The sequence below is a fragment of the Macaca nemestrina genome, chromosome 9 (genome assembly GCF_043159975.1).
Source record: "Macaca nemestrina isolate mMacNem1 chromosome 9, mMacNem.hap1, whole genome shotgun sequence".
NCBI classification, from domain to species: Eukaryota; Metazoa; Chordata; class Mammalia; order Primates; family Cercopithecidae; genus Macaca; species Macaca nemestrina.
This window is the reverse complement of record NC_092133.1, coordinates 129,003,403-129,027,914: the sequence shown is the minus strand read 5'-3', so window position 1 is coordinate 129,027,914 and position 24,512 is coordinate 129,003,403. Positions and strand designations below refer to the sequence as shown.

General features: G+C 38.0%; 1 protein-coding gene across 1 annotated transcript in view; it reads left to right on the top strand.

The window, feature by feature from the left end:
* Nucleotides 1-23,651, top strand: part of LOC105490645 (heat shock protein family A (Hsp70) member 14) — a 32,656-nt gene extending 9,005 nt beyond the window's left edge. Inside the window, exons 4-14 of the mRNA XM_011756488.2 lie at nucleotides 1,209-1,257; nucleotides 1,386-1,491; nucleotides 2,303-2,393; nucleotides 3,787-3,891; nucleotides 5,270-5,431; nucleotides 7,014-7,169; nucleotides 8,734-8,836; nucleotides 18,748-18,960; nucleotides 19,409-19,582; nucleotides 22,528-22,598; nucleotides 23,479-23,651. Coding sequence (XP_011754790.1) covers nucleotides 1,209-1,257; nucleotides 1,386-1,491; nucleotides 2,303-2,393; nucleotides 3,787-3,891; nucleotides 5,270-5,431; nucleotides 7,014-7,169; nucleotides 8,734-8,836; nucleotides 18,748-18,960; nucleotides 19,409-19,582; nucleotides 22,528-22,598; nucleotides 23,479-23,557 — 1,309 coding nt within the window. The 3' untranslated portion in view covers nucleotides 23,558-23,651. The remainder of the gene's footprint in view (nucleotides 1-1,208; nucleotides 1,258-1,385; nucleotides 1,492-2,302; nucleotides 2,394-3,786; nucleotides 3,892-5,269; nucleotides 5,432-7,013; nucleotides 7,170-8,733; nucleotides 8,837-18,747; nucleotides 18,961-19,408; nucleotides 19,583-22,527; nucleotides 22,599-23,478) is intronic.
* The last annotated feature ends 861 nt before the right edge of the window (nucleotides 23,652-24,512 follow it).

Sequence of the window (24,512 nt, the reverse complement as noted above, 5' to 3'; positions counted from 1 at the left end):
TAGTTAATATTAAATACTGAGTTTAGGAAAAGGAAGAAGCAAAGAGTTTAATGGAAAGAATACTAAACTTTGTATTGAAGGTCTGGGTGCCAGCCAGTTATGCCATTAATTAGCTGTGTGACTTTGGGCAAGCTAGTTAGTTATCTCCTGTCCTATTGATATTTTAGGTGATAGAGAAGGAAGTATGAGGAACCTGAAAGTATTCCAGAGTCCGAAGCCAAATTAGTCCATTTTAAACCCCTTTTGTCTGCCTCTTAACAAGTTAAGGTCTCCAGATGCTCTGTAACCCTTCAGCAATTAGCCACTATGAATTTTCAGTTTATCTTATTAAACAAATAGAAGTCACAGCTCCTTGGAAGAAGGGTTTAATGGAAGGATACTAGTCTATTTTATCTTAATTTCTAGATGACATTAAGCCAAGAATCAGATTTCTATCCCTGCTCAAGGGACAGAAGTACTGTGATCATTTACAAGATGAGTGGGAGGCAGCCTGGTAAAGTATGAATAATAGTAGTCTGATAGAGAAGACCTGGGCTCATGTACTGACTCTGCCCCTTGTTATCTTATAAGTTATTGCCCCTCTCTGAAGCTCTTTTTCTCTAAAATAATACCTGCCAAGCCCACCCAATTAGGTGTCGTGAGGATAAATTGAGATAATGTACATGAAAACATTTTGTAGTCTGCATAAGTTGCTTAAATCTGTTTATATATGCATATCTATAGTACTCTGCATCTTTCTATAAACAGCATTCATAGTTTGCTCAACCTTTTGGTTTCTGGAGTTGGTGTGTGTTCAGAAACCAAGCAACAAAAGATGGTCTTAGCTACTTTGGTTTGCCCTTAGTTTGCAACCTTCTCATCTCAGTGGTTAGGTCTTCAGAATCACAGGTGTGAAACTATGATATAAAATCATGGATATAAAAAGTCACCTCAAAATATATAGCATCTATTAATAGCAAGGCCAGAATACGAAAGCTATTTATTTTCAAATGCAAAGATCAGTACTTTAGTAGAATTACTATAACCCTTATAAATACTCCATTTCTATCTTCTGTAATATTTGAAGACTTAGTGTTAAGCAGCTTAATAACTTTGTTAATATTTTAATATTTGTTCAGTGATATTGAGAAATATAGTCTTCTTTAAACTTTATATATCTACAATACTGATTTTAATACTTAGCTATCTTTATCTTTCTTTATGGACAGCTCCAATGATCCGCAAGCTCAGAAATACATCACGGAAAGTAAATGTTTAGTGAGTATGGTTCTATTATTGCTTTCCTGTTACACAGAGTAATTACCAAGGTCATAACATGTAATGTTGATTTGAAACTTTGCATTTTTATTAAAATTTATTTAGCATAATTATACTTTATTTTATAGGTCATTGAAAAAAATGGGAAATTACGATATGAAATAGATACTGGAGAAGAAACAAGATTTGTTAACCCAGAAGATGTTGTCAGACTGATATTTAGTAAAATGAAAGGTATTTAGCAAAAGATATCTAATAGTTACCTTTAATGATCTTTTGAAAGTTGACCTTAAAAAAGAAAAGTTAGAGGTATTTTTAGATCCTGGGAGAAACAGAGTGATAGAACAGATAAGTAAGGACATATAAACTGTAGACCTGGTTGGGGCACTAATTGATATGTGCCCTTGATGACTTGCCTTCCCTGACTTTGATTTCCCTATAAGTCATATAAATGGATTAGGCCAAATAAGAGTTCAAAACCTATTTAGTGGCCAAGTAAGCTTGGTGAATAGTGGCACTTCAAGATTGACAGTATTCTGTGAACAATAATTTAGGCAGATTAAGTAGGTCTGCTTTTATTAGCAGTTCAGAGAAAGGCTCTGAGCCGAGTGGTATTCTGTCGAACAATTTGGGAAATTCTGGAATAGATTGTTTATAAGGCTCCCTTCAGCCCTGTAATGATGTTAAGAATTTGGGGGATGGAAGGCAGTCTTTAAATGTAGAGAACTAACATTATGACATTGTGTCTTCACACATATGCGTTAGGAGCTTATTCTCCATGGAGTCAGTCTAATTTAGAAGATGGTTGATACTAAAGCCTAAGAGCCAGGGTCTTTGGAAAGCTGATTCTGTGTCCAAAAGATATCACCAAAACCACCAGAAGTGCTGCATGATTTAAGAGCGCAGAGAAGAAAATTGACATGGGGGCAAGGAAGTGAATTGGGAAATATGTTTAGTGAGATCTTTGTCATAAATTAATAAACCTCAGAAAGTATCACTTGTCATTTTTTTCTGTCATCAGAATTTTATATTTTTTAATATGCAGAAACGGCACATTCTGTATTGGGCTCAGATGCAAATGATGTAGTTATTACTGTCCCATTTGATTTCGGAGAAAAGCAGAAAAATGCTCTTGGGTAAGTATATGGGGTTTATCTTACTGGCTTAAAGGAAATACAAAATCACTATATAGTAAAAGCTAACATTATATTTGAAAGTACCTTAGGCAATAAAATTGTATTTGTAAATAATTTAGTAAGGTAATGATCATTAATATGTATTTTTTTTTTAAATGAAATGCCAAGAGTCTGGGTGTGGTGGCTCACGCCTGTAATCCCAACATTTTGGGAGACTGAGCAGGGGCAGACCACCTGAGGTCAGGAGTTCGATACCCACCTAGCCAACATGGCAAAACCCTGTCTCTATTAAAATACGAAAATTAGCTGGGCATGGTGGTGCCGCCTATAATCCCAGCTATTCGGGAGGCTGAAGCATAAGAATCGCCTGAACCCAGGAAGTAGAGGTTGTATTGAGCCAAAGTCGCGCCACTCCACTCCAGATTGGGTGACAGCGAGACTTCGTCTCAAAAAACAAAAAAACATATGCCAAGAGAACATAAAATTAAATATGGTGTACCCTCAGCTGTTTTGATCAGAAACATTTTAAATTACCTGGTTAAATTGACATTTATGAATCTCTTTGACTAGTTTTCTGTAATTAAGGTTTATGTGGGAATTACATGTGCAGTTTTAGAAAACGTTTGTGATTATTTCTTCACCTTAGATCTTAATCTAAACAAAAAAGTTATAGTTTTTACAGGTCATTATGCAAATGTATTGGTATGCTTTTATGCCTTTGCTATGCAGGATAGAGTTTCATACAAGGTTCTGGGCGTTGAAGTTGCCTCTGAGGCAGAGAATTGCCTTATTTACTTTTAAAAACTGAACACTAGATTAAAGAAATTGGAAAATTTCAAGTGTTTTATAAATTTGTCTTTCTACAGTTTTTTCATAGGCATTTTTTCTTTCAATAAATATGTATTCATTACTGTTTAAGCCACACTGTATTGAAGGTTGAGTAAATAGAGATAAACAGGACATGGTTTCTGATGTCACAGAATTAACAAGATAATTATGATAAAGTGTGGCAAGTACTTTGAATGGGGAAGTTCTGGATAGCATGAAGACAGGACACCTGTCCTAGACTCTGAGAGCCCCAAAAGACTCTCGTCTTTTGAACTTTTTTTTTTTTACATTGACATTTTTGAGAGCTTTATTTCTCTTACTCAGTATATGTGCTTTTTGCTTGCTTTGTCAAGAATATGGGCTCTGAAGATTACAATTTTAAACAAAGTGATCTCTTATAGTCATTCATTTGTTTTCTATATTCTTGCTTCTAAAGATCATTATCCTTCATGTTCTACTTATGAAATCTTAGTAGCTTTTGTATAGAATCTTTAGCAGAGCATTTCTAAAAATGTAGAATTGAACATGTGATAAATTAAATTCATTGAAAGCAAATTGTTCACAGAGAAGCAGCTAGAGCTGCTGGATTTAATGTTTTGCGATTAATCCACGAACCGTCTGCAGCTCTTCTTGCTTATGGAATTGGACAAGACTCCCCTAATGGAAAAAGGTAAAGGTCATATTTGAAGTTTTAAGTTTTTTGAGTGCAGAAAACATTTTAGATTATAGCGATTATATCGGTAAAGATTATTATGTAATGCAGTGGTTCCCAACTTTTCTGGATGGAAAAACAGACTCTTTCCTAGAGTTTTTCAAGTAGTTGAGAAAGATGTCCTAGGAAAGCACAGGAAAAACATAATGGGAGAGAAGATTGAGCTTTTATGCCCTTGTCGTATTGCCCTCATTTTGTCCCTTTTTTGAGGGAAGATTTGAAAATTCTAGGCCTGGCCAGTTTCTTTTTTTTTTTTTTTTTTTTTTGAGACGGAGTCTCACTGTGTCACCCAGGCTGGAGTGCAGTGGCGCGATCTCAGCTCACTGCAAGCTCCGCCTCCCGGGTTTACGCCATTCTCCTGCCTGAGCCTCCGAGTAGCTGGGACTACAGGCGCCCGCCACCACGCCCGGCTAGTTTTTTGTATTTTTAGTAGAGACGGGGTTTCACCATGTTAGCCAGGATGGTCTCGATCTCCTGACTTCGTGATCCACCCGCCTCGGCCTCCCAAAGTACTGGGATTACAGGCTTGAGCCACCGCGCCTGGCCTGGCCTGGCCAGTTTCTAACTTAAGCTACCACACTGCTGATTTTTCTGCCAATTCCAGTTATTAGACATGTTTGCAAATAATAGATACTGTTATATACATTTGACAGGGCAGGAGATGGGAAATTTAACATGAGGTTTTGAGACTTCTTTTAATGGTGAAATACTAGAACATACTTATCCCTAATATAGCTGTCAATATGTCTTAATAGAATAGATAGTCGTTCAACTTTAGAGAAGTTAATTCAGATGCCGTGTTAATTTTATGTAATTGTTTCACCTCATTATTCGTATCTCCCAGTTAAGTAAATAAATATGTGTACACCATGAGGGAATTATTTTTAGATAAATGTGAGAATATCAAATTATGAGTTTTAATACATGGGGAATCAGGAATTAGCTCCTAATTTTGCATATGTAATATATCTACAGAACATGCAATTGCAGTAGTAACTTGCATAATATTAACACATAGAATTTCTGTGTTCAGTTCTCTTAAAATACACTATAATCACAAATCTCTTGATTTACTTTGAAAAGTTCGTGTTTTGAACTCCTTACTCAGAAGAATACAGTTGTATCTACATGACTAAGTAAAAAAGAACTTTGATTTGGATGCAGAACGTCTCGAATCTAGGCTTGATTTGTCAATAAGTGACTGTAGACAACTTAGTTATTCATCTGAGATTTTCCGTTTCCTCATTTGTAATTTAAAGGGATTAAACTAAGTGACTTCTGATATCCAACTTAGTTTTAAAATGTTATTCCCTGATAACTTTATCTTCTCTTGAAGCAATATTTTGGTGTTTAAGCTTGGAGGAACATCCTTATCTCTCAGCGTCATGGAAGTTAACAGTGGAATATATCGGGTTCTTTCAACAAACACTGATGATAACATCGGTGGTGCACATTTCACAGAAACCTTAGCACAGTATCTAGCTTCTGAGTTCCAGAGGTGAGTATTAATGGCCTGAATAATACCTTCTGATTGAGGTTTTCCTTCAGATATTTTATTTTTTTTCCTAATTTATTTTAAGTTATCCTGCTGCAAAGCAGGATGTAGTTTTTTTCATTGCTTAGAAACTGGATATTTTCATATCTAGAGTTATAATGTCCTGTCCAGGCAATTCAGAGGCCAGGCTGCCTAGTGCAGTGTGCTTGGATTTTTCACTTAGTGTAAAGAGACCATTAGATACTGAACTGCATGAACTTGGATTTTAATTCTTCACGTGGTGCTCTTCTGTCTGGATAAAGGAGTGTATAGGTACTGAGGCTTCATTGCCTTCTGAACAGTTTTTAAAAGTTTGGCTCTGGTGAAGATTCCATTACATTATCTTCATATTCCAGTAAGTTATTGTCTTACAGAGTATTTATCTTAATTACTCATCTGCTGCTAGGAATATTTCAGCCTTGTTACTGAGTATAATTACTCCAAAATTCTAACCCTTTTGGATGTTACAAAAGTCAAATATGTAAAGGTTATACTTTTTGGGTATTGCTGCTCTAAAAAAAAAAAAAAAGTAATTGAAATGGTATTTTAGCCAGTTTGACCTAATTGGTTGAAGAAGTCTTGAAAAAGTCATAATGTCTCACTTGTTTGATAAAGATCTATATTGCTTTTTGTTATAAAATAGATGTTGTTTAAACAAAGTCATTCATCACTATTTAGTAAGAAGTTTTAAAAATGAACTCATATTGGAGATGGTGGAATGTAATTTTACATATTTTGTTGTATGTGTCAAATTTATGTGAAGAAAGACTTGTAGGGTTTTTTTTTTCTTTTTAATGCTTGACAAATAATTTTATGCCATTAAACAGTGATTGTGCTGTGATTATAAAGGGTAAAATAGGAGACTTTGACGCAGTTACATAAATCTCCTTTAACCTCTGTGCCTCACCTGGGAAAGGGTGGTATCTACTCCACTTTCTTCAGAGTACAGCCTATTATTACAATTACATAATGCAGCAGTTCATGGTTATGTAATATAGCAATTCAGAGTATTAAGGAAATTGGTACTTCATTTTTCTTGAGGTGACCCCTTTAATTGCACAGAGTGTTTTAGGAAAGTTTAGAGGGATTCGAAGAGAAATACTGAAATCTGGAATAAAATATTGTTTCACTAATTTATTATTTATTTTATTTATTTATTTATTTAGAGACAGAGTTTTGCTCTTGTCGCCCAGGTTGGAGTACAGTGGTGCAATCTTGGCTCACTACAATCTCTACTTCCCAGGTTCAAGCGATTCTTCTGCCTCAGCCTCCCAAGTAGCTGGGATTACAGGCATGCACACCCAGCTAATTTTGTATTTTTAGTAGAGATGAGGTTTCGCCATGTTGACCCTGGTTGATCTTGAACTCCTGACCTCGGGTGATCTACCCGCCTCAGCCTCCCAAAGTTGGGATTACAGGCGTGAGCCACCGCACCTGGCCTGATTCACTAATTTATTATTGTTTAATAAGGATTATCCAAATTTTGGTTACAATATTGTAAATGGCCCAGTAATTTTAAACCTCAAAGGCTATGTTTTTAATTTAGATCCTTCAAACACGATGTGAAAGGAAATGCGCGAGCCATGATGAAATTGATGAACAGTGCTGAAGTAGCGAAACATTCTTTGTCAACCTTGGGAAGTGCCAACTGTTTTCTTGACTCATTATATGAAGGTCAAGATTTTGATTGCAATGTGTCCAGGTAAAACTGAAGTTCAAAAAACTTTTTAAAAAAATTCCAAGAACATGTTTGTTTAGGTATAATTTTCTTACTTTGGGTTTTTGTTTGTTTGAAATTTGTCAACCATCTATAATGTCTTTACTTTTGGGGTCCAGTTTTTGTCAGACTAAGTAGCTGTTACCCGAGTAATTACATCAGTTGTGATTGCTTGCCCTGTTATTTTATGGCTACAATTAGGAGTGTGTGAAGGCATCCTAGAACCTTCAACCTAGATCCTACAAGTGATAAAGTACAAAGGGAGGAAGTGCTGTAGTCTTTGTGTTGCATATTTGCTAATAATAATGATACAGCCTATTCAGACCCCTCAACAACATAATAGGTGACTTGGAAGCATAGTGAAAATTTCCACGTCTGTAGGATCTTATTTTTTTAGGATTCTACTGACTGTATTTGGTTAAATTCTCTTTTCATCTGTTTAGTTTAGCTTCTTCATTTTCCCCAGGCCTTCATGAAGGCTCTAGATCTGCACTGCCCAACAAGAGAGCCACTAGCCACCTGTGGCTGCTTAAATTTAACTTAATTAGGATAACATTAAAAATGCAGTTCCTCAGTAGCACTCACTGCAGTTCAAATGTTCAGTAGTCATGTGGCTAGTGATTGGCAGAAAGGTCTGTTGGACAGCTATGCTCCAGATCTTTGAAGAAAGAGTTCAGGCTACAACTCAAAAGATAGAAAAGGCATTGCATTGAATTAGAATCTCTTTTTGGATAGAGTATGTGTATTTTCCTAGTTCCAGAATTCCTTAGGATTAAGTTTGTCCATGTCCTCGGTATATATTTGCTTTGTTAATCAGTAATTAAGAAGGAAATGAAATTTATAATTTTTCATTAGGGAAATTTTTCCTTTGTCACAAAGATTTCAACCATAAAAGTATGCTTTACTATCTATAAGGATTATAGATATTAATAGAGAGATAACATTAATTTTTAAGCCATTCATCTGCATTTAAGAAGTTCTGTATGAAGATTAGGGAGTACATTTTTCATGACTACAAATTTTTCTTAAAACTTTGTTACCTGCCAGCATTCAAGTTTCTCAGGGAGTACAGAGGGACTAAACTTATGTACAACATAGTCTCAAACTGTCAAGGAAAATCATTAAAAATAATTTTTAAAGTTTTAACATATAAAAATGACAAACTTTCAAATGATGGTTTGATTAGGTTCAATAGGTTTATTGTTGGGAATGCTATATGCTGGGTATGTGTTTTTAGATTTTTTATTTTTTGGAAGCTTATAAGTAGACCATAAACAAGATGGGCTTTCACTTGAATTTGATTTTATCTTCATACATATGTAGGTGAATGACCTAGACCCTCCTCTCTCCATGATATTGCACCACTCTTACCTAATACCTTATTCTGATGGTAAACCTGTCATTCAGAGAACTATCATATTAAGTTTTGGCATTACTCTTCACAAGAAAAGGAAAAGTGATATTTGTTTGATTGTACTGAGCCCTGTTTTGTCTTTCTCTTGTTTCTGTGTCTGTGTGTTTCTCTGTGTGTGTGTGTATGTGTGTACAGAGCAAGATTTGAACTTCTTTGTTCTCCACTTTTTAATAAGTGTATAGAAGCAATCAGAGGACTCTTAGATCAAAGTGGATTTACAGCAGATGATATCAACAAGGTAATGCTTTTACATTTTTCTTAGTTATTTTAGGTATAGTTTAAGACTTGGAATTTAGGAAATAGCTCTTGGTACTGAAAGAATATGTTTATGCATTTAAGTATTAGATTGTGTTAATGAATAAGGAAAAATTGATGAAATTTTGATTAATGGCTCTGGTGAACTCATTTTTGTATATTCAGTTTCCTAGCAAAACAGAATAATTCCTTTCCAGTGTATTTTTTATATGTAAGCATAGATAGAGAGATATTTGAATACTTACTATGTGCCAGGCACTGTTTCCAAGAGTTCTACACATATTAACTTGTTGAATACTCGCAATAACTCTGAGGTAGGCATTATCATTTATCCCCAAGGTAAGCACTATTATTTATCCTAGTTTTGTAAGTGAAGGCACCAAGGTACAGAGATTAAGTGGCTTCCTGAAGATCACATGGTAAGTAGTAGAGCCAAGATGTAACCCAGTATCGTTCCTGTGTCTACTCATAACTAGTATACCAGGCTGCTTCCTGCTCCTTGCTTAGGAACATATTTTTAGACTTTCTAAAAAATTCAAATGTTTAGTATTTTCTTTTTTTCCCAAAATTATTTCTCTTCATTGAACATACTCTTTTTATCCATTTAAAACGAGCCAGGTGCAGTGGCTCAAGCCTGTAATGCCAACACTTTGGGAGGCCAAGGAGGGAGAACTGCTTAAGCCCAAGAGTTCAAGACTAGCCTTGGCTGTTTCATAGTGAGACCCTGTCTCTACAAAAAAAAAAAAAAATTAGCTGGGCATGGTGGTGGGCGTCTGTGGTCTCAGCTTCTTGGGAGGCTGAGGTGAGAAGATCACTTGGGCTCAGGGGTCAAGGCTGCAGTGAGCCGTGATTCCTACCACTGCACCCCAGCCTGGGGACAGAGCAAGACCCCATCTCAAAAATAAAATAAAAATAAAATGTATATGATTTTTAAAATTTTCATTATTAAAGAAGTATTCATGTAAGAAAATTCAGAAAATACCAAAAGGCAGCTGTATTTCTAACTCGTGTAACTTCTATGCATAGGTGTGTTTGCTAGCTATAGTTTTGTGAATTTTTTTAATAACAGTTCTAATTCTGTATGTACAGTTTTGAATTTTGCCTAATTTATATAATATAACCAATCCCCCCCCCCACATTACTATAGTCTTTATAAACACAATTTGGAATAGATTGCTAATGTCCGAAAAAAGGAAACGCACTGTAAATTTTTCACTGTGGTCCTGTTGTAGACACCTGGGTTTGGGTTTTTTCCTCCCTTGTAAGAGAATGATGCCTGTCTTTATACAGAGGCATTTATCATATTTAGGATTATTCCTTAGAGTAGATTCCCAAAGTAAAATACTAGGTCAAGAATAAAAATAGCTTAAGACTATTTTTACCTCAAGTTACTTTCCAAAAGAATTGAATTAACTAATATTCCCATCAGCAATATATAACAGTATACATTTTACTATAGCCTTGTCGACACTGAGTTATAGCATTTAAAGATAAATTTCCAATTGACTGTTGAAAAAAGATCTTTTCACTTTATATTTCATTGGCTACTAGAGTATTTTCTTTTTTCTTTTTCTTTTTTTTTTTTTTTTTTTGAAACGGAGTCTCACTCTGTCGCCCAGGCTGGAGTGCAGTGGTGTGATATCTGCTTACTGCAAGCTCCACCTCCTGGGTTCATGCCATTCTCCTGCCTCAGCCTCCCGAGTAGCTGGGATTGCAGGCGCCAGCCACCATGCCCGGCTAATTTTTTGTATTTTTAGTAGAGATGGGGTTTCACCGTGTTATCCAGGATGGTCTCGATCTCCTCACCTCGTGATCCACCCGCCTTGGCCTCCCAAAGTGCTGGGATTACAGGTGTGAGCCACTGCGCCTGGTCAGAGGATTTTTCTTAAATGTTTATTTAATTTTGTGTCTCCTTGGTGTAAATTTTTATCTCATATTATTTGCCTATTTGATCATTTAAATCTTTTTTTTTAAACTTGTGCAAATACTTTACATAATTGGAATATTAGCTATCATGTACAGCAATCTTTCTTTGAGGCATTTACTTCGCTGTTTAGTTTTGGTCCTGCTAGGGAGGAGTGTGTTTGACTTACTCTTGATCTTTGACTCTGTTTCCTGCAGCTGCTTTGCTTGGATGTATGGCAAATATGAAATATACTTTTCTTTTAACTTGTCTATAGTTTGACAGTTTTATGTTTTTAGTTTTTTTGATGTCTGCTATGTTGTGATAAATATTTTTTGTAGTGTAGTTCAATAAGTATATATATATGTGTGTGTGTGTATATATATATATATTTTAACACAATGTGGCAGGCATTTTGCCAGGTGTTTGAAGGCTGGGAGGCAAGTCATATGATGTTAGTAAAACAGTGGTGGAAGGTGCAGGGCTTGGAGACAGACTCATCTAAACATGAAGCCTCATGGTTCTAATAGTTCTAGACTGGGCAAAATTCTTCATTTCCTGAGCCTTACTTTCTCTTCTTATGAGAGTGATAATATTTACCTTACAAGTAAGTATTGTAAGTATAACTTACTCTATAGGGTTGCTACAAGGGTTAAATGAAATGTCTGTGGCACAGCCTGTTGCATATCGTGACAAGCATCAGTTCCCTTTCTTACTCAATTGGTCACGAAGCCCCATCATTTCATTATCACCTCATAGTCCAATTCTCAGTCGCTTGAATTGAGGCGGAATAGTTTTAGGTTTGAAAATGTTGTTAGAGATTCCCTCTCCAGATGTTTCTAAGACACAGGCTTTTGAGAACTTAATAATATGAAATTGTCTTGTTAGTGTGTTGACCTTGGTACAGTGAGAAAACAACCCTCAACGCTCAGCGGTTTTCTGCAACACTTAGGTTACAGGTGGGCAGCTGCAGGGGGCTGCAGGTCTACTGCTGGGGCTCTTTTCCACTTCCTATTCTAGGACCCAGACCACAGGAGCAGCTGCCTGGGCCTCAGATTAGATAGGTGCATGTCAGTGCGTACACATTCAGTGTCACAGTGGGTATGACAGTGGGGCAGAGAGATATACCCCACCTACCAAGTTGTGGGAGTGAGTCGGATGGGTAATCCTCTTACAGGGAATGGGGAGTGAATGATAGGGATTTACATGTATTAAAACATTTAATCCTCACACAAGCTCCAGGAGGTAGGTGCTTTTATCTCCATTTTCAGATGAGGAAACTAAGAGGTTTCCAGAGAGGTGAAGTAATATGCCCCGCAGTCATGAGGCTGGCACTTACATGGTGAGGCAAGGACCGGAACTCAGGCTGCCTGTCTCCATCACCCGTGCTCTTCATGCTTGTGACCATTGCCTTCTCATTTTAGTACCTGGGGGTCTAGTATGAGGAGAGTTTGGCTTTTTTTGGAAGAAATTCTCTTATCTTTTGCTTGAGGGGGACAGGTTTCTGGTCTGAGAGCAGAGAGCTTCAGGGTTCCTACTCTTGAATGTGCAGACTTTTCCCTTCTTCCCTCTTGTTTTCAGCACCATGCCCCACCCCGGTTTGTGCTGTATCTTTGTATCTTAAGTTCTATCACTGTGTGTTGACGACCTCCCTCCCTGATGTGGGAGAAGGTGCAGGTGGCCACCTATTTAGGTGAGGGGAGCAGCTGGCGGTGGAGGCGGGTGCAGCCACTCCACATGTGTGTTTTCCAGCCCTTGTGTTTTCACTTCTGTGCTTCACCCTCGCTTTCTGTGGAGTTTGGTACCTGGAATCCTATGCGTCATACTACCCTGCCTTTTTTCAGTTATCTCAAACTTCATCTGAGTTACCTCTTGCTAGCTTCCAAAATTTGTTGAAATCTCAAACTCAAGATTTCTCTTCCATTTATTTTGCCTTTCTGTCTTTATACCTTCTTAAATCCCGTTGTTGTCAGCGTAGTGGGCTTTTGTGAAAGGGAGCTTAGATAAATGAATGTGGTTAATCCCTGTGTTTTAACCAAGCTCCTGGGTTCTATAGCTGCAATTTTAATAGCTTCATAGTATTTCATTGCATTGATGTACCATCCTTCATAACACCCATTCTGTATGTTGGATGTGTATGTTATACAACAGTCTTTGTAACTCAGTGGATGTCCTCAATTTCTTGAGGATAAAATTCAGGAGTAAATCCTAGATTTTAAGACTTTTAGTATTTGTTATCAAATTGCTCACCAAAAAGCAATTTACTTTCTGAGTAGATGTAAACCTTAATTGTTAACATTGTAATTTTAAAGTTCTCTTTGTTTACAGTTCTTTTCTCAGAGAGCTTCAGAATTATTTTTTTCAACTTACATAAAGTCTCATTGTTATTTTGACATAGTTGCATTGTTTATAAAATAACTTGGGATGATGTAATAACTTAGAATATTTAGTTTCCTAGTCACAAAGTTGGTGTCTATTTAAATCTTCTTTAACACTTCCTTGTTTTCTTAATATTTACTATTAAATTATTGCTGAGTGTTATGGGATTATTGCTCTTGTGAATGACATTTTTTAATACTTTAGTTTTCTAATTTGTTTTTGCTGATAAACAAGGTACCTGGTGATTTTGCTTATTTACCTTACATTTTGTCACTTTGTAAACTCTTTTAATTATTGATTTAAAAAAAAAATTATTGATTTTTAATGGATTCTTCTGAATTTCCTAGGCATACATTCAAACTTATTTTACTGATTAACCCACAAATAATTATTGAGCACACCTATTCTACGCTAGGCAGATTCTAGACACCTGGGATACAGTAGTAACTATGGCAAAGTCTTTGCCTTCATAGAATGAACAATATAGTGAGGACATACAGGTAATATGAATCAGATAAAGTAATGCCCAATTGTGATAAATATTATGAAGAAAATTAAGCAGGATAAGGGCCTAGCTAGTGACAGAGGGTGATTTTTCAGGTCAGAGCCCCCTCTGAGGAGGTGGCTTTTGATCAGAGTCCTGAATGAAGTGAAGTCATAGAACAAGCCATGTGAATATCTACCAGTGTCCCAGGCAGAGGAACAGCAGGTATAAGTGTGAGTGATGCCTGAGGAGCAGCAGGGAGGGTAACACGGGCCAAATTGAGTGAGCCAGGGAGACGGTGGACAGAGGTGAACTTGGCAAGGAAGCTAGGGCCCATATTCCCAGAAGCAGCATTGTGGCCTCAGTGTGAAGAGTTCACTGTAGATCGATGTAGGGGTCTGGATTTGGGGAGAGGGGTCTGGGCTAGAGACACATTTGTTCACACATGTGCTCTTTAAAGCTGTGAAACTGGACAAGTGTACCCACGGGGGAAGCACAGCCACAATAGAGAAGAGATCCCAGGACGGGATCTTGGGACAATTGCAAGCCAGAAGGGCATCTGGCATAGGGGATTCCGGACCAGCCAGTGAGGAAGGAAGAGAACCAGGAAGACAGGCAAAAACATGTCCTTAAGGAAGGGAGAGAGCAACTGCCCTGTGATGCTGGAGGTCTAGCAGGTTGAGGCTTAACCTTCTTGAGGATTGACCCTTGGACTTGGCAATGTTGAATGGCTGGTCGGAGCAATTGTAGGGGAGCTGTGGAGAGAAATGCCTTACTGGAGCGGGTTTAGTATTGAATGAATGGTGAGGTGTTGGAAACAAGTGTAGACAACTCTCAAGTTGTGTTACAAGAGCAACAGGAAAATGGGGTGGCTGGGGGTGCTGGGAGAAGATATATCTGTAAGTGGGAAGACATTTCTCTAATATGTGTCCCTTTTGTTTGAGACTCTGTCCAAAAAAAAAAGTAAGTTCTGATTATAGCAATCAAATATAAAACAAACAGAAGCCCAGGCTGGAATGCTGTGGCTCAGTGTCACATCACTGCAACCCCCATCTCCCAGGCTCAAGCCACCCTCCTGCCTCAGCCTCCTGAGTAGCCGGGACTACAGATGTGTGCCTATTTGATATATTTTTTTAGAGACAGGGTCTCTGTATGTTGTCCAGGTTGGTCTCGAACTCCTGGGCTCAAGCAGTCCACCCATCTCAGCCTCCCGGAGTGCTAGGATTACAGGCATGAGCCACTATGCCTGGCCAGAACGTAAATATTTTTGTGAATGCTGGACTTCCTTCTTTTGTTGATTTTACTAGGGGAATACTATTAGACTGTTACCAACAAACATTGATTACTGGTAATTGGTTTGAAATAGATTTTATCGGCTGGGGTCCGTGGATCACGCCTGTAACCCCAGCGCATTGGGAGGCCAAGGCGGGTGGATCACGAGGTCAAGAGATCGAGACCATCCTGGCCAACATGGTGAAACCCCGTCTCTACTAAAAATACACAAATTAGCTGGGCGTGGTGGTGCATGCCTGTAGTCTCAACTACTTGGGAGGCTGAGCCAGGAGAATCGCTTGAACCCGGGAGGCGGAAGTTGCAGTGAGCAGAGGTTGCACCACTGCACTCCAGCCTGGCGACAGAGAAAAGAAAAAGAACTAGATTTTTTTTTTTTCTTTTTTGAGACAGAGTCTTGCTCTGTCACTCAGGTTTGAGTGCAGGGGGGCGATCTCGGCTCACTGCAAGCTCCACTTCCTGGGTTCATGCCATTCTTCTGCCTCAGCCTCCGCAGCAGCTGGGACTACAGGCACCCACCACCACGCCCAGCCAACTTTTTTGTATTTTTAGTAGAGACGGGGTTTCACCGTGTTAGCCAGGGTGGTTTCGATCTCCTGACCTCGTGATCCGCCTGCCTTGGCCTCCCAAAGTGCTGGGATTACAGGCATGAGCCACCGGATGTGGCCCTAATAAATATATTTTATCATATTGAGAAAGCTCTCTTTTTTTTTTGAGACGGAGTCTTGCTCTGTCGCCCAGGCTGGAGTGCAGTGGCGCCATCTTGGCTCACTGCAAGCTCCGCCTCCCGGGTTCACAACATTCTCCTGCCTCAGCCTCCCGAGTAGCTGGGACTACAGACGCCCATCACCACTCCTGGCTAATTTTTTTGTATTTTTAGTAGAGACGAGGTTTCACTGTGTTAGCCAGGATGGTCTCGATCTCCTGACCTCGTGATCCTCCCGCCTCGGCCTCCCAAAGTACTGGGATTACAGGCGTGAGCCACTGTGCCCAGCCTTCTTTCCTTTCTTTCTTTCCTTCCTTCCTTCCTTCCTTTCTTTCTTTCTTTCTTTCTTTCTTTCTTTCTTTCTTTCTTTCTTTCTTTCTTTCTTTCTTTCTTTCTCTCTCTCTCTCTCTCTCTCTCTCTCTCTCTCTCTCTCTCTCTCTCTCTCTTTCTTTCTTTCTTTCTTTCTTTCTTTCTTTTCTTTCTTTTCTTTCTTTTCTTTCTTTCTTTCGAGGTTCTCACTCTGTCATCTGTCATCCAGGCTGGAGTGTAGTGGCACAATCACGGCTCACTGCAGCCTCGAACTCCCAGGCTCAGGTGATCCTCCCACCTCAGCCTCCCAAGTAGCTGGGACCACAGGCGCATGCCACCACACCCACTTGGGTAATTTTTGTATTTTTTGTGGAGATGGAGTTTCACCATGTTGCCCAGGCTAGTCTTGAACTCCTAGGCTCAAGAGATCCGCCCACCTCGGCCTCCCAAAGTGCTGGGATTACAGGTATGAACCACTGCACTTGGCCTTTTCTATTTTTAAAGGAATTTTAATATGAAGTGGGTGTTGTATTTTTACATGTGTGTTGGACACCAGTGAGATGATCTTATGGGTTTTTTTAATATTTATCTTAAAGCTATATAATGAATAAATAATTTCCTAATATGGAACTATCATTGTATACTTGGGATATACCTTACTTGGTTATGAGGAGGTATTCTTTTTTTATTTTTCTGCAATAATTTATAATTTTTATATTATTTATGCTAACTGAGCATGAAAGGTTAGATGGACCATTTCAGGCTTCTCTACCTGACCTATATCGTCTGAACGAACTGACCCCTTTTAACATAAACACTGAAAAGGGGAGCAGTCCTAGTTTTTAGTGGCACTGGTTTAAAGGAGTGCCTTAGCTGCTTGGCTCCATCTCATCCTCTCATCTCTGGGTGAGAAGCTGTCAGTGGCCTCTTCAGGACCACTGATTATCAGTAGGTCCCAAGTCGTCTCTATGGGGAATCAGAGGCATATGATTCTCAGGCATCATCTGAACAAGGTGTCTATCATAAACTGAGTATAACAATCCTGCCCCCTAACCCTGGCTTAGTCCTTTTCTGATGTTTCTTCTTTCCACCTCCCTTCTTGTGTCCACAGAGCATGACTTGCTCTTAATAACCTCTTCTAAGGTTGTGACATTATAAGCAGAGGCAGCTGTGTCTGCTGCTTCTCCCCGCTCCTCTTCTTTTTTGCCTTTCTGCCTCTCTCACTCTTACCCTCTTTAACAACTCCTGAGATGCATTCAAAGAAATAGGGAGTTTAATCTATTTTGACTCAGGTGCTTGAACTTACTTAGAAGGCCTTAGAAATGAGACATCTCAGGAAGTAATGAAGGTTAATTGGAGTTACAGAGGTGGGCCCTGATCCGATAGAATTATTGTTGTCATGAGAAGAAAGCTGGCTCTGACCGCCCTCCCTCCCCCTCCCACCAAAGTGTACCAAAAAAGAGGTCGTGTGAGGACACGGTGGGATGGTGGCCACCTACAAGCCACGAAAAGAGACCTCAGAATGGTCTACATTGCTGGTACCTGTATCTTGGATTTCCCAAAAAAAGTTGGCTGGGTGTGGTGGCACATCCCTATAGTCCCAGCTACTCGGGAGACTGAAGCAGGAGGATCACTGGAGCATCGCTGGAGCCCAGGAATGTGAGGCTGCAGTGAGCTATGACTGTACCACTGCAACTCCAGCCCGGGTGACAAGGCAAGACTCTGTCTCCAAAAAAAAATAAATAAATAAAAAGTCAATATTTTCCAAGGTTGGTTGTTTTGTTTGTTTTCTTTGTTTTTTGCATAGCACCACTTACTATTTATTAATAAAGCTTTTTTGATGTTGAATATGAGATATTTGAAAAGGCATATTCTGCATTTTTGTTCTCCTGGTATTTACCTGGGATCATAAAATTTAGAGAAGATTGCTCTTTTTACTTACTCCAAACTGATCTTTTCAAGATCTTTGCCAAGGAAAACCTACTTTAAAAAAAAAAAAAATTCCTTCAGCTAATGTTCCTCATGCTCACACCTGGAGATGCATAGGGTATCCCTCATTACTTCATACTGAATGTGAAAGAGGCCTAGCTTTCATCAGTTGGTCCTCTGCCTCAGTGAGCAGTGAGATCATCCATAAAGACTGTGAAATAGGAAGTGGCTGTTGATTTCCCTTCTTAGGTTATATATTAATCCAATACTCTGAATGCCCGTGGAATCATAAGTGTTCAGTGGATGAATCAATGAGCAACTTAAGGGATTTACAATTTAAAGAAGCAATTTTATATGAAGTTCTTCAGGCAAAAGATTTAATCAATGGTATCAGCCATTTGAAATGCAGTTGTATAAAACAGCTCTTTTTCCTCAAGAAACTTAACATTCTTCTATGGTAAAGGCAAAGAAGTTTATGGCACAGTTTTCACTAAGAGAGAATAGCAATATTTGTCACAAAAATTCTTTAAGATTCAAACTTTAAAAAAAAAAAAACCTTAGTACAAAATATTGATATATTTTCTATTCAAGTGACTTTGTGGTTAAGCCTCTTTTGCACAGTATTATGAACCACATATGTAGCTCTACTGTATTTTGTAATGGTGAGATTTCCTCATTTTAAATTTTGTTGTGAGTAAAGAATATGTTAAATATCTATAATACGTTAAATATATATGTTTATGTATTTATAGGTTAAATATAACATGTTAATATATAGGCTTTTTTTGTATTTTATCTTGACACACGATGAAGATGACTCAGTCTATTACACTTAATTTTGAGACACTGCATTCTTCTAAAAGTAAACAACTGAAAATTATTTTTATTCTCTAGGTTGTCCTTTGCGGAGGGTCTTCTCGAATCCCAAAGCTACAGCAACTGATTAAAGATCTTTTCCCAGCTGTTGAGCTTCTCAATTCTATCCCTCCTGATGAAGTGATCCCTATTGGTGCAGCTATAGAAGCAGGAATTCTTATTGGGAAAGAAAACCTGTTGGTGGAAGACTCTCTTATGATAGAGTGTTCAGCCAGAGATATTTTAGTTAAGGTATGTTTAGCTTTTCAATACTAGTTGAAGTATGTTTAGCTTTTCTATACTTTCCTTAAAAATAGTAAATTAATTGCCGTAAGTTTTTATACATAGCATGATGTTACAATAAAACCCTGTATACTGGCAGAGGTTTTAAATTTAGGTTTATAATCCTACTTTTAAGGAATGTCTTATATTCTTTTAGTTAATATTTCTCTAACCTGCTAGTTTTTTAGAAAAATAAAAGTTAGGTATAATATTAATCATAAGTTAATATAGATAGAGGTATGTTTCAATATATTTTTAAATACAGTGGAGTGGGATTTAGGATTATTTCTATTTTCTTCTCTTTGCCTAGTGTCCTGATTATCAATAAGGAATATATATCTCATTTATAATGGGAAGATTTTTTTTCAATTGTAAAGATAAATACCAAAGAGTATGCACCTTGTTTCCTGCTAACTAGGGTGTGGACGAATCAGGAGCCAGTAGATTCACAGTGCTGTTTCCATCAGGGACTCCTTTGCCAGCTCGAAGACAACACACATTGCAAGCTCCTGGAAGCATATCTTCAGTGTGCCTTGAACTCTATGAGTCTGACGGGAAGAACTCTGCCAAAGAGGAAACCAAGTTTGCACAGGTAAATACATAAAGTTAGACACATTAAACTGTTCAACTTTGCTTTCTGGATTAGATTTCAGTTCAGTATCTTAATACAAAATGTATATATATAAAGGACACCAAATACATTTTTATGAAGGATTTTATGAAGGCTCATTTCTGAAAATGAACTTGTGTATACTCATTTTTGAAAGAGGGAAGAAATAGGCAATTTTAATTTGAAAGAGTTCTGGGTATTTAGACTGCTTCTTTGTTGTGCTCTTGGCCTCCCTTGGTAGTTAGGTAAGTGGAAGGGGAGAATTTTATTTTTTGGTTCATGCTAAATGCACATTATTGTATGCATTTTATAGATGATTAAGAAGTTGGCCTGTGATAGCAAATAACCTTTATTTTCTTGGTCAAGCTAGGGTTTCTCCTCAAGTTGGTTTCATTTCTGAGCCCATGACATGCTCTTCCGATTGTGCCATGCTGCCTCTGAGACAAGATAGGTTTGCTTTTTTAAAATACCATGTGCCTATCTCATACTATATGACCCTCTGTATGCTTTACGAAGAGTGAGGTAGAGCCATGTTATTTACTTAGAAACATGTCTGAGAAATGCAGTTGCATTAAAACACACACACACACACACACACACATAGACTGCAGCACAGTATTTGTATTACAATGCCATTTGTATCTAAATAAAAAGTCTGGGCCGGGCGCGGTGGCTCAAGCCTGTAATCCCAGCACTTTGGGAGGCTGAGGCGGGTGGATCACGAGGTCAGGAGATCGAGACTATCCTGGCTAACATGGTGAAACCCTGTCTCTACTAAAAATACAAAAAACTAGCCGGGCGTGGTGGCGGGCGCCTGTAGTCTCAGCTACTTGGGAGGCTGAGGCGGGAGAATGGCGTGAACCCGGGAGGCGGAGCTTGCAGTGAGCCGAGATCACGCCACTGCACTCCAGCCTGGGAGACACAGCGAGACTCCGTCTCAAAAAAAAAAAAAAAAAAGTCTGGGAGCATGAGTGTGTGTGAGGAGGTGGTGTTTGAGTAGGGGTGCATTTTCAGATATCCATGCATTTATACAGAAAATATATATAGGTACTTAAACCATATTCCAGAAACTTCACAGTAGGTAAATAAGTTTGTAGGTACCAAGAGGGTTTTTTTGACTTCTGACACTTTATACTGAATTTTTTACAAACAGCACAGGACATGAGCATGAATTACTTTTATAGTACAAATTAAATATAGGTAACAAAAAAGAATGTACTTTTTTTTTTTTTTTGAGACAGAATCTCGCTCTGTTGCCCAGGCTGGAGTGCAGTGGCACCATCTCGGCTCATTCTTATTGCAAGCTCCACCTCCCAGGTTCACACCATTCTCCTGCCTCAGCCTCCCGAGTCGCCGGGACTACAGGCACCCACCACCACGCCTGGCTAATTTTTTGTATTCTTAGTAGAGATGGGGTTTTACCGTGTTAGCCAGGATGGTCTCAATCTCCTGACCTCATGATTCGCCCGCCTCGGCCTCCCAAAGCAGTATTGTTTTTTAAAAAATATATGCACATTCAGAGAAGTCCAGAATGCCTAGCTTTTTTGAGAAGACAGGGTGTTTATTAGTGATGAGGTATCGTGTGTGTGTGTGTGTGTAAAGAGATACATATCTTTAGTTCACATATTTAATTTTTTTTTTTTGAGACGGCAGCTTGCTCTGTCACCCAGGCCAAAGTGCAGTGACATGATTTCAGCTCACTGCAACCTCCACCCCATGGGTTCAGCTGATTCTCCTGCCTCAGTCAGCCTTCTGAGTAGCTGGGACTACAGGCATGCACCACCACGCCTGGCTAATATTTGTGTTTTTAGTAGAGACACTTTCACTATGTTGACCAGGCTGGTTTCGAACTCCTGACCTAAGGTGATCTGCCTGCCTTAGCCTCCCAAACTGCTGGGATTACAGGCATGAGCCACTATGCCTGGCCACATATTTATTTTCTAATTCCAACAAAAGAGTAATGAAAACACACACATGCATAACATGCCTGGGCTGCACCTCAGACTTACCAACTTGGAATCTATTGGTAAAGTTTGAAAAGCACTTCCACATGAATTGGTTTGTGTGTGTCTAAGAACCTTCCCATGCACCAGGTTTTTGAACTCAGATGGCAGTCCTAGTATTTCCTTCGCTCTTCTCTCACACTTCCATTACCTTTTTCTTCACATCCTCTCTGAGACTCCACAGCTGCTGCTACTATATCCTAACTTAAAGATGCCAGGAGGAGAGTTAGCCACGTAACACTGAATTTGGAAGAGAATCTTTCAGAGTTCCCATCTGTTCTAACGTTATTTTACAAATGAGTAAAACAAGGTACTTAGTATAACTTAGGTTATTAAACTTGAGCTTGGCTAAGCCTAAAGTCACTGCAGAATTCCATATCTGGTTTCTTGATATACTATTCTTTAGGAAACTGAGGAATTTTATAGTAAATTCATTACCATCTCTTACTTACAGATATAATCTTAGTTGTACAAAAGAGTTTGCCATGTTTTTAAGTAGGTGGTTTTCCAAGTGTATTTAAAATGCTTGATTTTTTTTTTAAAGTATATATAGAAAGGTTGCCAAATTATAATTTGCATGTTACTGGGAATGGCTTACTTACCAAAAAAGAAAAGTAGCCTTTATTTTCTGAGACTAATAGTACATCTTAGAAAAAATCATTTTAATCTAGGACATGACATTTAGAAGGGACAAATGCATTAGTTATCTTATGGGCCCTCCTTCTGGGGGAGACATTTCAGCTTAACAAAAGCTTCACTCCTATTCTCTGAATTCTGATTCAGTGGTAGGAGAATTGAAAACTGCCCTATTTTAAAAAGGTTTGTTTCAGTGGTAAATAAGCTTTGGTCCATTGCAATAATTGATACATCAGTTCATTTATGTCAAAATGCTGAATTCTCTTCATATTGTTTTTGCATAAACAGGTTGTACTCCAGGATTTAGATAAAAAAGAGAATGGATTACGTGATATATTAGCTGTTCTTACTATGAAAAGGTAAAAAAATTAAACTTCTGTTGTTAAGAAAATTCAATTTGATACTTGACTATTTTTTGATTTTATTGATTTTTTCACTGTCATTCTAGAAAAAACATTAAAAACCTACAGAGGTTTTTATCAGTGAATTACATTTTTTGCCCCCAAAATTACTATATTTTACAAAGAAAAGTCATTTCCATCTTGAATATTTTAGGAATTCTTTATTTTGGCTATCATCAACCTAAGAAACTGATGTGTGCTCAGTTGAGATGTAATTTACCAATTTCTAGTATAATTTTCTAAAGTTTATATAACTGTTACTATTTGCCCTGTGAAAGGGTAAGTTTGTTTCTTTATTGCTAAATTTTCTAAGAAATTTAGAAAATTTAAATGCAAAATTTTTCTAAGAAAAATAATTTACGAATTAATTTCAGCTATTGCCATTTTCCTAACCACAAGCTATCCATACTACTATGTATTACAAGTAAATCCTTTCCAAATTAAACTTAAAAGACAACTTACTCCATAAACGATACATAGCAAGAATATAGAATTCATCAGGGTGAGTTTGCCTTGACCTAGTCTTGAAAATAGCATGCTGCATCTGGAGCTTATATAAAGTCTTAAACCTAAGGTGTTTGTCATCATGGGTTTTCAAGAAATATAACCATGATCTTAGTGGTCTGGAAGGAAGTTCCTAAGAATAACTAGCTAAATATAACATATGATACTTACTAAATTTACAGACACTGAGATTGTGTGTATTCTTTACATTAATACCCTTCTTTTGAAAATTAAAATTAACCCTTGTTTACTGAAAGCCCTCAAGTAACTTGTTACAGACTTTGTTTTTATAACATGAGCTTATGAAATGTTCTTTATTTTTTTGTCTGTTTAGGGATGGATCTTTACATGTGACATGCACAGATCAAGAAACTGGAAAATGTGAAGCAATCTCTATTGAGGTAGCATCTTAGTGTTCTAGAGAAATCAAGAATTTTTATAAACAAGAATATCTACATTTGGTTTTGCATATAAGTGGCGTTTGTATTAAAATACTTTTTCAATGAACTGTATAAACTATGTTTTATTAAACTACAATATATCAGTAAGTGTTGCAACCCTTCTTTGTTTTTGATGTACAATAACCTCTTATTACTGGGAAATATACGGAAGTTTTTTTTTATCATGAAGCTGCTTAGAATTAAACTGAGTTGGTTGAAAGAATTTTCTATGACATTTAATTTTAAAAGATCTTCTATTGGTTCTTGTTAGATAACCAAGAAAACAATTAAAAGTCATTGACATTAATTGAAAAAACTTGCAGGACCACATACAAAGTAAGATGCCTTTTTTTGTTTGTTTTTGTTTTTAGAGACAGGATTTTGCGCTGTCACCCAGGCTCAAGTGCAGTTGTGGGATCATATCTCACAGCAGCCTCGAACTGCTGGGCTCAAGCAGTCTTCTTGCCTTAGCCTCCCATGTGGCCAGGACTACAGATGTGCACCATCACACCTGGCAAATTTTTTTTTGTTCTGTTTTGTTTTTTTGGAGAGATGGGTCTTGCTATGTTGCCCAGGATGGTCTCAAACTGCTGGTCTCAAGTGATCCTCCCGCCTTAGCCCCCCAAAGTGCTGGGATTACAGGCATAAGCCACAGCCATTTTTTAAGTAAACTGATAAACTCAACAACTAGGAGAGGGGCTTTTACTTTTTACAGTTTTGTTTAGTTTATTTCTTTCCTCCAACAAACATGTTTTTCTTTTGAAATTAAAAGATCTCTTTAGGGCAGGGCACGGTGGCTCACACCTGTAATTCCAACACTTTGGGAGGCAGAGACAGGTGGATCACTTGAGGCCAGGAGTTCCAGACCAGCCTGGCCAATGTGGTGAAACCCCATCTCTACTAAAAATACAAAAAATTATTTGGGTGT